Raw genomic sequence first — 16,085 nt, 5'->3', positions numbered from 1 at the left:
TTTACCTTCTTGTGTTTCCAGAGTTATTTGTACTCACAGTCTAACTCTAGGAAAAGTATATGTGCAATTTTATAAAAACCAAAAGAAAACAAAGAAAAACCTCCCAATGCAGTTAAATATAAAATATAAAAACTGTATTTCTGTTTTCTTACATGCAACACACATCCCCAAAATAAAACACGCACCTTGTTTTTTTGTAAGGTAGAACATAGATTTATTTTCCCCCTACCTCCCAGGGTCAGGGCCTGTTGTCTGACAGTGTCCAGGAATTGTGTCCCCAGGAGATGGTTTAGATGAAGCAACTGGCATCAGGAACTTCCATGTGCCAGCTGCCTCTAGACCATCTCCTGGAGGCCACACTTCCTGAACACTGTGTTTCTGGGAGGACTTACTCTGTCATGCAGGGTTAAGGCTCCAAATCCTTGCAAGAGCAATAGCAAGACTGTTAATTCTTACTGTAAGTAGTTCTTTTTATAAATTCCTGTAAATTAAGAGTTGTTTTCACATCATAAGCCTCATCAAGATACTACCAGCAGCTGCTCACTCGCTGCTTCAGGCGCAATCTATGGTACTCAGCCAACAGCTGACAACTCTGCCACCTTGGCAGCTGCATGGCATGCATGGTGTCTCCACGTGCGCTTCTTCTGTAGCAAAGAAAACATCTTCCCCTCTTAAAACATGTACCCAAAATTTGGGGGACTGACTTTTGGGGGGAAAATTGCAGGTTGTATGCGAGACAGTACAGTACTAACAACTTCCCTGATCTTATAAATTTTCAAGTAGACAGAACTCTGCTCACAGTGGCTGCTTCTGGGGTTATTAAAACAGTAAAGTTATTTGGGAGCTTATCTATACAAGGGCTCTAGAAATTGCTTGCTTCAGAATTGTTTGTAATGGTGAGGAATTTGTGTAATCACAGGTAGATGTAGAGAGGCAAATAGAAATGTTTTGTTTTGATTAAATGATCATATTTCATAAATAAAATAGGAGGTAAACAGTCTTGTCCCTTCTTCCTCAGGAGAGGTCTAACCACAGAGAATCACTGAGAGTCTGCTGTGTAGGAAACAAGGAAATATAATTAGTCTGTTTAGAGAAAGTGCACACCTTGCATGATATAGATCAGAAAGGGGCAATTATTTGGCTTTTGGGCGACTTCGAGACTGGGTGAGCTGTTGGGAGTGGGGGAGGTGTTGCTGACCCAGACCAGTGTGGAGCCAGGGTTGGGGGAGGAAGTGCATCCCCCTGGCTGAGTGCGCTCTGCTTGTGTGGGTCCTGGCCAGTCTCCATGGAGACCCTGCCTGGCCACTCTGTCCAGCACCTCTGGCAGTAGCGCGGGCAGACCTTATTTCTTACACAGCAGACTTTCAAGCAGTGGGGCCAGGTCCAACAGCAGTGGCGAAAGGAGCTGCTGCCAGAAAGCGGAGTCTGGCCACTGCACTGCCCCTATGCCACTGTGTGCCCAGGGACAGTGGGACCAGCCACAAGCCCCATGGCCTGGGCTGTCTCTTGCGCCTGGGCCAGGTAAGGCTGGATAAACTAACTCCCTTGGCATATTTGCCCCCTGATATAGGGCCTAGCTCTGTCAGGAGTTGCAGTTTTTTGCTACAAAGAGTTGTAACTAGTGTTGTATCCAACCCAAATAACTTCCTACCTGCCATACTTACAAAAATCATAAATGATTGTTGAGAAGCTCTGTTGTTTGGGAATGACTCCTCCAAGAAGGATTTCTTCCACTCCTTGGTGTATAGCCTGACTGCTTAGGCAATGCACTGTATATAAGAGGTGGCTTTAGATAGTTTATGCTTTGATTTAGGATCTCTTTAGATTTTTTAAAACTGTTTTTTAGTTTTCAAAGCCACTAGGACTAGAAATTTTTATTTAAATATTTAATGTAATAGTCTTCAGAAGCTTAAGTGGCTATGTATGTGATGGTGCCTCTCAAGACCTACTTGTAAGCATATTCATCAAGGATTTGTGTGAGTCCACTTTTATGCAGACACAGGCTTCAGACATATTTTTCCCTATAGGAAACCTGTAAATTCCCTTATAAATGACTTTTTTTAAAGCTGGTATGATATCTGAATAGGTTGAATATAGAGGAAATGAACTTTTTTTTTTCAACTTCTAAGCAATTTCTATTATTGTTTTGTTTGTTTTGTGTGAGCCACATTGAATTTTTGTCTCTTGCAAGTTTTTTATTGTATTTTTCCTGTAGTCTAGCAGTCAGCAGCCTTGTTAAACTGCAGGCCAAAGTAACCTGGTTGGGTTAGAGGCAGGCAGGTGATGGCATAGGGAAAGCACCTACTGCAGCTGCCAAAACCTCATGCTGCCAAAGCCCCAAATCCATGGGCCAGATCAAATGGCTCCATGGCCTGTAAGTTGCTGATCCCTACTGTAGCCAAATTATAGTGACTCTCTTTTTTGGGGTTTACTGATGTCAGTCTCTCGCTTCTGTCTGGCCCAAATCCCATGTCTCTTACTAGGTAGGTCACTATTTTCTATGGCTTTGCTTCTCAACAATGCATGACCATCTTAAATTTGCATATGTAATTTGAATGTTCTCTGGTGATGTTCAAAATTCTGTTTGTAACTTTCTACATTTTTACTCTCAGACTCATGCTTACAGTGACTCCCATGGTAGAAAGAAGGAATATGCTTATTCCCACAAAGATCTGTTGGTTAGTTCTTTAATGCAATATATATATTATGCAAATATTGTATTTATTATACTTATTACATACAAGTATGTGTTACTTATTTAATATACCACGGGTCCTTATTCCAATATATGTTTAGGATATTGGCTATGCTGTTTACAGTAATAAATATATGGCTGATTTTTATCTAAGGTTTTGGGTCAGATTCTATCTGCATTATATACATGCAGCTCTGTTCATGTCAGCATATTGTATAAACATTAACTCAGAGTAGAACTTAAATCGTAAACCATTGAGAAGTCTTTAGTGGTCTTTGAAAATATTTGTAGTAGCGAGACTTCCATGGATAAAGGTAAAGTGTGTGATTAAAACCGGATGTGCGTGACATAAACAAGAAAACTGTAATCTTGAATGATTTTTAGGATGGCATTTTCAAAAGGGCTTGACACTGATAACCAGAACTGATTCAGAGGGAAAGAGGTAGGCTTAGTGCTGAGTGCCTTTATGAAAGAATCCCACCTGAAATCTGTGCATTCAGCATTCATTATTTGTACTGAAATGTCTTCCTTTTTTTGACACTATAGTTATAACCACACTTAAAAACAATAATCTTAGGAAAAAATCCAGTTTTTGTTTCCATTCCCAACACTAGTCTTCAGAATAAATAAAACTGAAATCTTCAAACATATGTACAATGCTGATCCTTATTCCTTTGGGAAATTGTATTGATCCTACTGGAAGAAAGAGACAGCGGGTTTTTTGTCTATATATGTGTGTGTGTGTAAATAGAAAGAGAAATTTCCTAATTGAGGACAGTAAAGTCTATAACTTTATAAAACCAGTTGTGTAATCATACTGGAAGTCTGTCTGTTCTTCCACAAAGTATACCACTGGGATGCACAGTATGCCTCTGATCCAGCAAATAGGTGTAACCTATTTACTTTCCTTATTTTACAAGTTATTTTGCTCTCTTCTGTAAGTTGCCCCAAGTCTTTGACAGGAAAAGATGGCACATAAATGTAATAAATAAATATCCATTATAATATATCCTGCTTTCATGTTCTGCCTGTACAAATTATCCAATGGAAAATGATTCAACTAATAAGTGTAAATATTCCTATTTATTGTTATTCAGCTTTGACAAGTTTTGAAGTAATAAAATGTCAAGATTTTTGAAGTTCTTTATCAGTTCTGTAGTGGAACAAACCAGTCAATATTTCCATAATTGGCTGTATGAGGCATTTAAAGAAACAGTACCATAGCATAGGCTGACACATTTACAGAATGTCAATCTGATTTTAATATCGCCTTGTGTTCAGAAAATTGCAACAATTTTGAGGCCTTTCCATAATGAAATGTAGGACAGTGTTCCGTCTGTTGATGCACATGGAAATGGTTGGGCAATTTTCTGACAGAGTTTTGTTTGTAATTGTATATGTATTCTTTTTCTCTTTTTTTTACAGAGTGGACTTTACCATGATCAAAGAAATTATAGCAGCCTTAGACATAGCAAACCTGCTTCTTCCTACCATGCTCGGGTCTGTCTGTAGTTTGGTTTCAGCCTGTCCTATTTAGCTTGTTCCACCATCCCCCACTCCCTCTAGGAGGCTACTGAATAATTAAAAACTGACATTTAGTACAATTGTAAACATTTGTCTAGTTAACATTCCTGTACAGCCTTCCATTAAGAAGTTGCATAAATAACACTGAAGTGCTTCTGTGCATCCTGCATGTATAGTGACAGATTTAAAGAGAATTTACAAATTACTATGTTTTGTCCCTAAGGCTTAGCATCTACTTCTTAACTCATGCATCCTATTTTAAGAAGTCTAGAAGAAGTTAATTACTTTCAATTTATATTTTTCAGCAATCCCAGGATGTTGCAGTAACTTTGATAGTGAGATGCTATTGGATGTTTGCAATAAGAACTGAAAATTTTGAGTAGATATATTATATTAGGTGTATAAGATTCGGCCTTCAATATAATTCATGCTTAAAATTAATTTTCATGCCTGTGACAAGCGTGGATTAAAATACTGGATTAAAAAACCTCTGTCTATAAAGTAACTTTCCTTGTCTTGCTTCTTGTACATGCTTCACCAAAAAGAAACAAAAATTGCTTAGCTTTCCATCCTTCTGTCCTTGGTCTGTTTGAGACCTGCAGCAAGGAGAGAGATCACTTTAAGTAACTTGGTGCATGGACACTAGTTTTTTATGAGCTCTTTGAAATATTAGGCTTGCAAACCTGGTCATTTTTAATAGGTTGTCTTTTTTGACCCAGTCTTTTCTTAACTTTATAAAATATAAATGAGTAGGAATTTTTGGGTGGCTTTTTTTTTCTTCCCCAACCTTCTTGAAAAACAGAAGGTACTTTCTTGTCCTTAAACCTGATAAAGCTCTCAAGTTGTGACACTTATTTAGAAACAGGATTCTGAAATGATCCATGTTTTTTCTACATATACCACCCAGTATGTAGCATGGGGGTCTCTATCATAGGTTTGGGCCCCATTGGCTAGGGACAGACATTACATACAAACTGGTTTAAGTGATCAGAAACTGGATTAAACCTGTAACGGAACAGATATTCAGTGCACATAAACCAATTTCAAAATGGCTGAAAGTAGTTTGAGATAAACCTGGTTGAAAGTAGTATCAGACTTAACTGATTTGGGTCAAAACGGTTTATACAATGTCTGTCCCAGACCCTTTGCTAGTTTAAGCTAAGCCAGAGTCTCCCAGCATCCTGACATGCTCTCTGGGCTGGGTGGGGCACTCTGTTTCAGAGCAGGGCTGTTCCCTCCCCTCTCTTCCCTGGCCAGAGCTCAGTAGAGATTTGCAGGCACTGCAGAGTCTGCTGGCTTCCCCATGCCCTGCGCCCCCTCCCCCCTTGCTGCTTAAGCAGAGATCCTTTCCTCCTCTCTCCCACAGCTTGAACCGTAGCCAGCATGTGGTACGCTAGCTAATGCTGTGTAAGGCAGATAGGCCAGTGCCCACTTAGGGCTTTTTGGAGGTAATCAACAGCTCAGATGGTAAAGTTCCTGTATTTCTTCCTTTGGAAAAATCCTGTTTAAGAACAGCTTGTAATGGGTGAGGCTTTGTTTTTTGATGGGGTGTTAAATGCTGATAACAAAGCTGATAAATGCTCTGTTATCAAGGGGGTGGACCTCTACCTAATCAGTGTCCTGCCAGGGTCTGGCCATGCCCCCTCAGCTCAGCCCTGGGGAAGGTAGGGCTGCTGTACTTCCCCCAGGTTCTAGCCTGAGCCACTGTAGGCATGTGCTTGCATGTCTGGGATGCCTGTTCGGTTACAAAACTGATTTAGCCTAGCAGGTTAGACTAACCTGCAAAGATTGAACCAATTCACTCGCAGGCTTCTTGAATGCCTGTCCCTAGCCATTAAGTGCAGTGTTCTCCAAGTTAATCTAGTCCTTTGTTAAACCCTTTTATGTCACTTTTTTAAATGATAGCAGTTTTATTTAACAATCATGTTTTAGGCTACCATTTTCAAGAGCTATGATTTCTTTAAAAATTTAATTTTTTACCTGTGTGTAAATACCTAGAACTTCATTGAAAAAAAAACCAAAACAATTCTTACTTTTATTGTACTGCAACCAAAAGAATTTCTTATTTTTTTCCATCACAGTCCTCTTCGTTATACAGTGATCCTGTGGCAACTACTAAGAGTTACAGGGTTAGTATAGTGTGAAATAATTGTGTGGCTAACTTTTGATGTATTCATAGTTTTTAGGTTTGTTTCATTAAAAGAATTAAACTTTCCTCTGTAGGTATCACCTACTGTAAACACTGGTTTGATAAGAAGTACCAGTTTGGTTCGTAAGCACTATTTGCATGGTTGCCTTAATTTTGTATTCATATGCAGCTGGAAAGTAACATGTATGCAGTTTTCCCATATTTTTAGGTACAACTTGCATGGCCCAGATAATAGTAAATGTACAAGAATATATAATCCAAAGAAATTTTTTCAAATTGTACTAGTCATTTCCCCCTGACCCCACTCTCCTCTTCCCTTTCACACAGTTTTTATTAGAGGAAAACAGGACAGGTGGCTTTTCTTTGCATGCATGTGTGTGTGCACCCCCTCTCCCCTTTTGGATATATCACAGATATAAAATCTGGTCTGTCCTGTCCTTGTTTTGCTGGAGGATTTCCAGGAGATGGTAAAAGGGATGCGTGGCTCTGAACAAAGCTGCTTTTATCTAAATTTTAATTTAGTCATCCAAGCACAAATGTGTGGTGCTATTTGTTTTTTTAAGTAGCACTTAAACAAAATCCATTCTTTTCCAATAAGATAGCATTCACGTTGACATCACCATTTCATTAGGTCCCCAGTTCTGTTTAATATCTTTTAATTATTTTTTCTGTTGCTTCAGTCATTAACGGTTTCCATAAATCACTTGGCCGAAATACATTATATGGGATCTTAATCTCATCTTGGTTACAAATTTACCTCTTCCAGACTTCACCTAGCCAGAAGTACAAAGCAAACGGACAGGGTGACTTGATTGCTACGTTAATACAGTTTCATGATTGTAATTGCACAATACAGGCACATTGGTCTAATAGAATTAAACTCATTTTCTTAGACAGTACCTTCATCTTTCTCCCTATTCCCAATCTCTCTCTAATGAATAATCCAGATTCTGTAGACTAAATTAGCATTTCAAATGATCAAAGATAAGGGAAAGCCATGATTGTGTCCAAAAGTTTTGCTTGTAGTCATTTGAATGAAATACAACTACAAATAAAAATCCTAAATATGAAAATCAGTCTTGGATTACTTTTTTTCTTTTATGAGTTTGCTTTAAAAGTTTGGCTCCTGGCAGTGTTGGAACTTGGTTTGTAAGATGTCTGTATATACTTGGTGCTTAAAGAATTTAAACTTTGATGGGCTCCCTTGAAATAACAGTTACCAAAATGTAGGTATTATCATGTGCAATCCATTTATATTTAGGGATTTTATACCTATCCATAAAGATTATGTTAAAGAACGTTAGCTTCACATTAAAGTTGGACTTGGTAAAGACCTTAAAGTGTTTTCTAGTAGCAAGACTCCATATTTAGATTTGGTAGTAGTTTAAGGGAAATTCACATAACCTAATGTGGATAGAAAGGTATCCACAAAAATGGCTAATTTCTTTAAAACTATAAAGAAAGAAGTTTTATTCAAGCAAGCAAGGAAAAAATATCACTTGCTTCTTCCTGAAATGTTATACTTGTTCCTGCTACATGTAATAGTGAAGTGAACGATTAGAGAATTAAAAAAAAATTATAACAAGTATCAGGTTTGATCAGTTAGGCCCCATGTTACCATTATTATTGATGATGATGGTGATAATTTTCCACCAAAAATTGACTGGTACATTTAGGTAAATTTATGAGATTCTACTTGGAGAGAGAAAATTTCCTGAATAGTAGGAGAAAAGAATATGTAAACGGAATATAAATTTGCCAAGTCCTTCCCTTCAAAAAGTATAGTCTTCAGAGAAAGATGCATGAAAAAAATAATTTTGTTAAAGGTGATTGTGTAGTAGAATCATTACAGTGCATGAAATGATAACATTTTAATTACTGTTGACACTGTAAATATAAACAGTATTCTATCCCTCTGTTTCCCAGGCGTCATTATGTGGTGATGGATTATATAGCTCATATAATTCTCGTACTGTAAGTCTAAATGGATTTATTGTTTTCTTTTTTAAAACTTGCTTTATGAAAATATATAGTTGATTAATTATAAAAACTTTTTCCTAATAACTTTGTCTATAGCCATCTGAATACAGTTATTACTCTTCAAGAGCAAGCTCAACTCGAAGTAGTCCTGTGGTGAGATCTCATTTTGCATGCTTGCAGTATAATTGTGGTACTCTAATACAGTCATCTTGATGAGTGTTTGCAGTGTAGATTTATCCTTTAGACTAACACATAAGCTGTAAATTTCCATTATTGCTTCAGAAAAATTAATGCATGTCAGATATAAAATTCTAATAAAAGCAATGAAGTTTGAAGTAACTGTAGAACTAAGATTTAATTGAAGAATATTTATCTTTTAATTTATACGAAAATGATATGTAAAATACTGTCAGTATTACAAGAGACTATTCCAATAATTTAAAGTAAAGACATAAACTTGTGATGCATTTTATACTGATGTCATAGGAAAGACCAGAAAACTGGGAGAATCATTCCCACCTCTGCATGGAGTACATGACGCAAGACAAAGAGCAGTGGTTGTCTGCCTCTGATAAGAAGTACCTGGCCCAGCTTCCTGGCTATCAGTGTTAAAGACTGAGAAAGAGGCTACATACAGGCGTTCAGTTTCTCTTGGGAAAGTTGCTGCTCTCCTCCTGAGAAACAACAAGAATACAGATGCTCAGGGTTTTCCTCTCAGAGAAAAAATAGCCACTCCAGGAGAAAAATATCCTGGGAACAATGAGGGTTGAAACACTCTCTGTTTCTCCTAGGAAAGCAAATATCTGTGCACGTTCTCTTTTGAGAAAATCCATTGAACAGTCCTCCAGCATCCTAGAGAGCTTTTCTCCTGCCTTGTTCCATCCCTCCTACCCTGCCACAGGAGACATTGTCACTTGCTGGATTCTGCTGCTTTACCCCCTTCACAATCCCACACTGTGCTGCAGGGAGACGGGCTGACCCCAAGAACCCTGTATTAGCCAGACAGTCTATACACTGCTGCCATCTATCTGCAGGCAGATTGAAGGAGTCTGCAGAGCATGCTGAGTTAAGTGCACAGGGGCTGGGCCCCCTGTGTGTGCAGTGTCAGTACTATAGGCTCTCTGCTGTTCAAGGGCTTAGCACTCTTAATATTTTATTTGTTACATGTCTCTTGGTTACATTTACTACCTGGGAAACAAACCTGGGAGAATTCACTCAATTCATTTGAACTTGTGTAGTGCAGCCAGAGTTTCCTGTCAGTGAAATGCAAGGGGAAATGCAGGCTGCAGGTAAACTGTGGTAGTTCTCTTGGACAATAATGGATGAGTCTAATTCTAGTGAGATCATAAACATTTTCCCTTCGAAGCATTACAGTATCATTGGAGTGATACTTGTACCTAACTGTGTCTGTGAACAGGTGTTCCATCTGGTAGTGGAAATTTTTTACCAGAAACTGTGGTCTGAGGAGCAAGCAGGGGTGTCATGGTGTGGCTCTCTCCATTTGGCTCCTGGTGGCAGGGAGCCAAGCAGCTTGGCAATTCCCCCCCATCCCTGTCCCCTGCCTGTGCCTCAGACTAGGGACTCTGCTCTGAGCTGCAGGCAAGGAGCAAGTAACTGTGTCTCTTTTACTGGGCTTCTGGTGGGTTGGAATAGAGTAAAGTTAGCCATGCAGGAAACCCCATCCCTCTTATTGGACCCGGGATCCCAGGTTGAGGAGCAGGTGAGGGCTCTGCCCTGCTGCTCTAGTTCCCCCCTGGTCTGATCCTGGAGGGGAGCCATAAGCATTCACTCTTGCAAGAGAAACTGTCACAAGGGAGATCTAGGTTGAGAGTTGGAAGCTCTTCTCCCAAAAAGGGCATAGTTCCCTTAAGAGAAATTGAGTGACCAATTCTGTGCTTGTCAAACCATGAATTTCTTAGTCGAAATGTAACACCTCTATGTGACCAGTACCTGAAGGAGCTTCAAATTTGTTAGTCTGTATTTTTCAATGGTGTGTTATATATAGATGAAGTATATAATCTGCATATAATCTGAAGTAGGTTAGCATGAAAATGAAGATGCCTTTGACTTTGAAGATGCAGTGCGCTTCATTTGAGAAATGTTTTGTAGCTCAAATTGTTGCTAATATAACCTCTCCCTGTCCTTTGTCACAGGGATCCTGGTTTTCTCTGTTTAAAAATCACAAATTCTCTGATATTAACAGCCCCGCCCTCCCACAAATCACGTCCCCACAACCACCCACCAAAATATGCATTTTTCCATGATTAAAGTGAAATGCCACGATAGATATAGAGAGAGATGGGTATCAGTTGAACACAGTGTTTTATTGATATAGTTACAATTTTAAAGCAGTTTGGAAGCCTACTAGTCCCTTGATCATTATAATAAAATTAATTCTAAATACCTATACATTTTGGCATTTGATTTTGGGATTTTTATCATGGAAAATAAGAGCTCTCCCTGCCTCCTTCGCACACCAGGATGTGGGTCCAGCTGTGGCTGTTCCCCTCCCCCCACTCTGCTGCTTTATGGTGCTGAGCAGCCCTAATATGCCAGTGCCCTGTCTCTGCCCATGCTGGTGCCCTTCACTCCTGACCAGCTGTCCCCCCAGTATGTGAGGAAGGGAGTAGGTATGTGGGGAAGCTGGTGAGGTGGGGGAAATGGGACACAGGCAACATAGTGGGGATGGCGCATGTCCTCATGTTTTCTGTGCCCACACAGTCGGGCTCAGGGCTGCAGCCAGACCAGACCAGCTCTGGGTAGAGGTTGTCTCCATGGCCCAGTGGGCTGTACCCAGAGCTGGAGGGAGCACTGTACCACTGTGGTGAGGTGGATCAGTGGCAGCAGCACAGAGTTATGCAGGGAATCTCAGGGGTCACATGCCTTCTTTGGGAAATCTCAGGGGGCATCTTTCCCCCCACCCCCAATGCATTGCCTGTGCTCCCCCTCCCCATGTAGCCTGTGCCTCCTTCCCCCCCCCCCCCATGTACCCTGGGCTCTTCTGCCCCCCCACCAATAGATTTTCCTGGAGAGAGCTGCAGAATTGGCTCTCTGTTGCTTTTTGGCTGCCACGTGCATGTGTACCTATATGCATGTGTCACCCTCTTTGTCATTGCCTTCCTTCTGTTCCCTGCAGCCCCTTTCAGGCTGGAACTGTGGCAGCCTGCAAAGAGAACCCACTGTTACCCACCTTTTTCTCCTTTAAAGGGGGATAATCATGATTTTTCTCCTGTGTTGAAGGAGAAAATCCGCATTTTTGTGCAGCAAACAGAAGACCCAGATCCCTGATAATTAATAACTCCAAATATTTTAATGCTAGCAAGGTCTTCCATGATTGAGGGCAGCAAGCTTGTAAGATAATAAGGCTCATGGGAAATAATGTTCATTGCTTGGTCAAAATGGAAGATAAATATAATTGTAGTTGTACAACTGTTGGTATCACACTTTCATTGTCAGTAGATGTCCATATACACAGGATTATAGTTTTCTTGCGATACCTATCTGGAGAAGAGGTGATTAGGAGGAAAGTGGTTTTATTTTTAAATAAAAATATTTTAATTGTTAATATTTTAACAATTAAATCTAATTTTTAGTTGCAGCAATGTGAAATATATTTTAGGAAAAAAAACCCTTTCTAAACTACTGTGAAAAACGTTTTGCATGGTGTTTTGGATAGGCATAATAAAAACAGGTGATATCAATATTTTATGATGTGGACGATTTGTGTGTCTGCCTTTTGTGCATTTCCAATAAATATTAAACTGTTCTATTTATTTTAGCTTTATCTTATCTATTTATTAGAAAGATTTTAAAAAACCAGTTTAGTTTATTAGGGAGTGGAGGACTGCAGGCAAAACAAGCTCCTAAAATTAAAAGTATTGGGCAGTAAGCATCAGAATACTTCCCCTTTTTGTTGGTTCATAATCTGTAGAAAATTTAATTTGTAAAGGCTTTGTTTTTGTTAACTTACATTCTAAGGCAAAAAAGAGCAATGAAGATCAGACTTGAAATGTCTTGGATATCTTCCTACTTTATTGTCCCTTGATGAAAGGGTTGGACTGCTGAAACTTTAACAAAGAGCCTCTTAACCTGAATTTATAATGAAGAATTTACCCTTAAGTGAATATTGAACAAAAGGGAAGTTTTGTTCATACTCTAATGTACTTCTTGTAACTCTACATTTGCTTTGTGACCCTTCTGGTGTTGTCAGTTATCCTAGAGGCTTCCAGGCCTACAATTCTAGTTCAGAATAAATTAAATAAATATTTGTACCTCTTGGAGAGCAAGCATTCCTTCCCTTCATGAATCACCGCTGATGTGAGAACACTGTCTAGAACAAAATCTATATATAAAAAGGGCTTAGGCTGTCTGTCTGTCTGTCCATAATGCTCTTGGGGGGTGTGGCTCCAGCCAGTGCTGCGTGAGGGTTGAATTGCCCGACAGGAATGACAGTGGGGATGGAGCGGGGCGAGGGGCAGCGGGGGGAGAGAATGACAGCAGGGAGGTGAGGCCAGCAGTGGGGACAGAGGACCACATGGCGGAGACGAGGCCATGACAGGGATGGAGGGGACAGAGTGGGTGGGTGAGCGAGGCCAGCACTGCTGGCCTTGCCGTCCCTCATCCCCCCCGGTCTGCTTCTTGGAGGCAGCAGCGGTGTGGGGTGGCGACAGCATCACGCTAGTCTCACCCCTCCCCTCCTCTCCACCCAGTTCGTTTCATCGCCATCATCATTCTTGATGGGCCGTTCTCTAGTAAACAAATAACCTGTTTTGTATCCCATTATGATTGTTACAAAGATAACTTGTGGTAAAGCCCATAACCATAGGAGGCCTTTTTGATAGGTGAACTGTGTGTGTGTGTGTGTGTGTGTGTGTGTGTAATATTGCCACCTAATTTGGTCTCTTTTCTTTATCTGTCTGTCTTCATGTCAGCATGACTTTCATTTTATGTTATTTTCAGTTCTTGTTGTCTGCTAGAATTTAATAGTTACCTCATTTCTTTAAATTGAATTTATACAGAGAATTGTGCCCACTCACTGATGTCACAAAAGTTACTTATTTAATATAGGCATTTGTTAAATTGCAGTGAACCAGCTTTAATTACTTGCATTTTTAATCCTTGTAGTTTACAGATGATGAACTAGAGAGTACCACATCCTCTCATCATGTGAGCCGAGGGCGGAGAGATAGTGTGGTGAGCCGGGTTGCATGCCGGTGTCCGATGCTATTTATGGTCTTCTAACTTTGTTTGCTTGTTTTTATTTTTAATAACACATGCAATTTCACACTTACAAAGGGTTGCTTATGAAAGAAGGGAAGTAGAGATCACTGGCTATAAATTTCGTACATGTACTGGTTTGAATTTCATATTTTTAGAATTAATTACATTCCTTGCTCAGCTTAGGTAGAGTTCTGTAGCATGCAAAAAATCTTACTTTGTGAATGAATAGGAAAGATGCTTATATCTACAGTGTGGAAATTAATTTTGTGTCCTTTAAGTAGTCTGTTTATAAAGCGATTATAAATATAGGTGGAGCTGGTAAAGTAACCTATGAAGGTGGTCAGCCCTTTGCATTATAAAGCTCTGTCTTTGGTTCTGTTCAGTTGTCTCAAATACTAATTTTTCAGAAATCTGCCTTAGCCATTTTTCTGAGAAGGTCTGTTACCTTCATGTAGCAATAGGGGAGGGGGCGGGGTGGCAGCGCAGAGTGGCTTTTGTATTAGGATGTTCGTTTTGTGATTGCTCTGCTCTGAAATACCAGCCACACTGGGTTAAAAAGCACATCCGGAGGAAGGGGTGGGAATCATGGGCCACATGTGGTACTAGAAATCTTTGGAAAATGTAGTTGCTAAATTTTCCGAGGTCCAGTGGTTGAGCCAGGACATTCACTGCAATTGTTGCCCTAGGCTATGCTGCTGGGGTTAGGAACTGAACACAAAATAATAATCTTTTAGGGCCAGGATGTGGGGGGGCTGTGACTTGGGTGAGGAGCCTGAACACAGATAATAGTACTGGAGGGGTGAAGACTGAGTTTGAAGGAAAAGCTTGAAAATGGGAGATTTGGCCTAGGCTGTGCGAAACTCAGCTGAAGATCCTGGGAATGAAGCATATTTTTTTTCATTGTACGTGTACATTTAGGCATTGATTCAGGCCTTCAGGTACTACCACAAGAGAGAAATAAAGATAATATTCAAGTTTCTGAGCCTTCTGCTTTCTCAGGCCATGAACAGGAATTCTTTTCTAGTGGTTGAAAATTTCTGTGAAATTTCCTCCACTAGAAATATTTTTGGGGACAGGACCGGTATGGTTTTTCAGTCTACCGTCACTCCTTCTAACCTGTTCCTCATGCCTTGCTGAGATTGGGGTGATCCCAGGGACAGAAGCAAAATGGACATAAATATAAAATGGAGAGAGGTAACTGAGGCAGAATAATCAGGGTGGGTTATATCAGTGAAATGTTTATCAGGAAAAGAGGACTAATGGTTACTTTTAAAAATTATGAAAATTGTCTGAAGTTGCATAAGTTTGCCACTTATTTTGAGATTAAATGATCAGGATCAAGGAATGTTGTATTAATAAACATACACTTGGCTATTAAACCCTATACTTGTTATTAACATCAGCTTATATGACTATTACACTTGGATTACCACAGTTTTAACATTGTAATGTGGCTGAATAAATCTTGTTTTAATACATGACTTTTCTTTGACAGGCACAACTTCTGCTTTTCAGTTTAAAGATGCCTTCAGTTGTGAAGCAAAAGCTTATCCTTCTGTAGTAATGCTTTCTTGCTTTGAACAAGAAAAATCTGTATCAGGTTGGGCATTACCAACTTCTCTTGGTACAGTGTTAGGGGCAAGACCTATTTTACATTAATCTGAATAAAAAGTACATTGTTTGCAGTTTAAAAATGCAAAGTATTGACTAATCAAAGGGAAAGAATTAGAAGCAAAAAATCTTTAGTAGGCATATTTAAAATACTGACAACAGTAAAAAGAGGAACCTGTTTATTATTGTTATCGTAATTAAATTGCAAAAAGGCCAAAAGAGTTGCAGTAGCATTTGGTGGGGGGAGGTTCCATTCATGCTTTATATTTAAATATAACTGCCTCTTACTCTTGGAAAGGGTTTCTTTTTGTGTTCATTCAGTTAATGTTTTCCATTCTGTACTTTGTTCTTTCTTTCCTTCTGTATCTGGCTTTGAAGTCATCTGATTTTTCTGATCAAAGTGAAACTGCAGCTGATTATTTTAGTCGTTCCAACCGTAGGGGAAGTATTGTCTCTGATGTGGATGATGTAATTATTCCAGATCTAAATAGTGTGAGTGTAATGCACGTTTCTGTGTAAATCGGTCCTGTGAATGACACATTTGAACATAGTTGTTAATTCTGTAATTGAAAGACACCTGCTTTTAAAAATGATTAATGACATGTACCTAATAGCAAGAATTTTGTTGCTGTTTTTGTAACCTGACAATATTTTTACAAAAATGTGAAAATACTAATCCAATAAAAATAACTTTTTCTTGGCATGCTAGATTCATTTTAAAAGGGTTAAGAAAAGAGTCTGATGGTATGGCACAACCTCTAACTCTCTAAGGCTGGGGTGGGCATAATGGTGGATCCAGCTGGCAGCCAGACTCTAATTCCCAATGGCCCCTGCCCACATTGCTGTAACTAGTTTCCATGGAGACCCCAGGAGGGGTGGAGTTGTCATAGAATCATAGAAGTAGGG

At 39.5% G+C, this 16,085-nt stretch overlaps 1 protein-coding gene across 4 annotated transcripts in view; it reads left to right on the top strand.

Annotated features, from left to right (window-relative positions):
• Nucleotides 1-16,085, top strand: part of LRRFIP2 (LRR binding FLII interacting protein 2) — an 85,595-nt gene that overhangs the window by 35,794 nt on the left and 33,716 nt on the right. The window contains exons 8-16 of one of the 4 annotated variants that reach the window (XM_019538181.1): nt 2,613-2,678; nt 4,121-4,195; nt 5,985-5,987; nt 6,301-6,348; nt 6,443-6,487; nt 8,295-8,342; nt 8,445-8,501; nt 13,473-13,561; nt 15,581-15,671. The exons of the other annotated variants lie outside the window; for them this stretch is intronic. Of the exons in view, the coding sequence (XP_019393726.1) occupies nt 2,613-2,678; nt 4,121-4,195; nt 5,985-5,987; nt 6,301-6,348; nt 6,443-6,487; nt 8,295-8,342; nt 8,445-8,501; nt 13,473-13,561; nt 15,581-15,671 (522 nt within the window). The remainder of the gene's footprint in view (nt 1-2,612; nt 2,679-4,120; nt 4,196-5,984; nt 5,988-6,300; nt 6,349-6,442; nt 6,488-8,294; nt 8,343-8,444; nt 8,502-13,472; nt 13,562-15,580; nt 15,672-16,085) is intronic. 4 annotated transcript variants of the gene reach the window in all.

Source organism: Crocodylus porosus, unplaced genomic scaffold, assembly GCF_001723895.1.
Source record: "Crocodylus porosus isolate Cpor-Errol unplaced genomic scaffold, CroPor_comp1, whole genome shotgun sequence".
Classification (NCBI taxonomy): domain Eukaryota; kingdom Metazoa; phylum Chordata; order Crocodylia; family Crocodylidae; genus Crocodylus; species Crocodylus porosus.
Note: the sequence above shows the minus strand (reverse complement) of the source record. Positions and strands in the feature narration are given on the sequence as shown.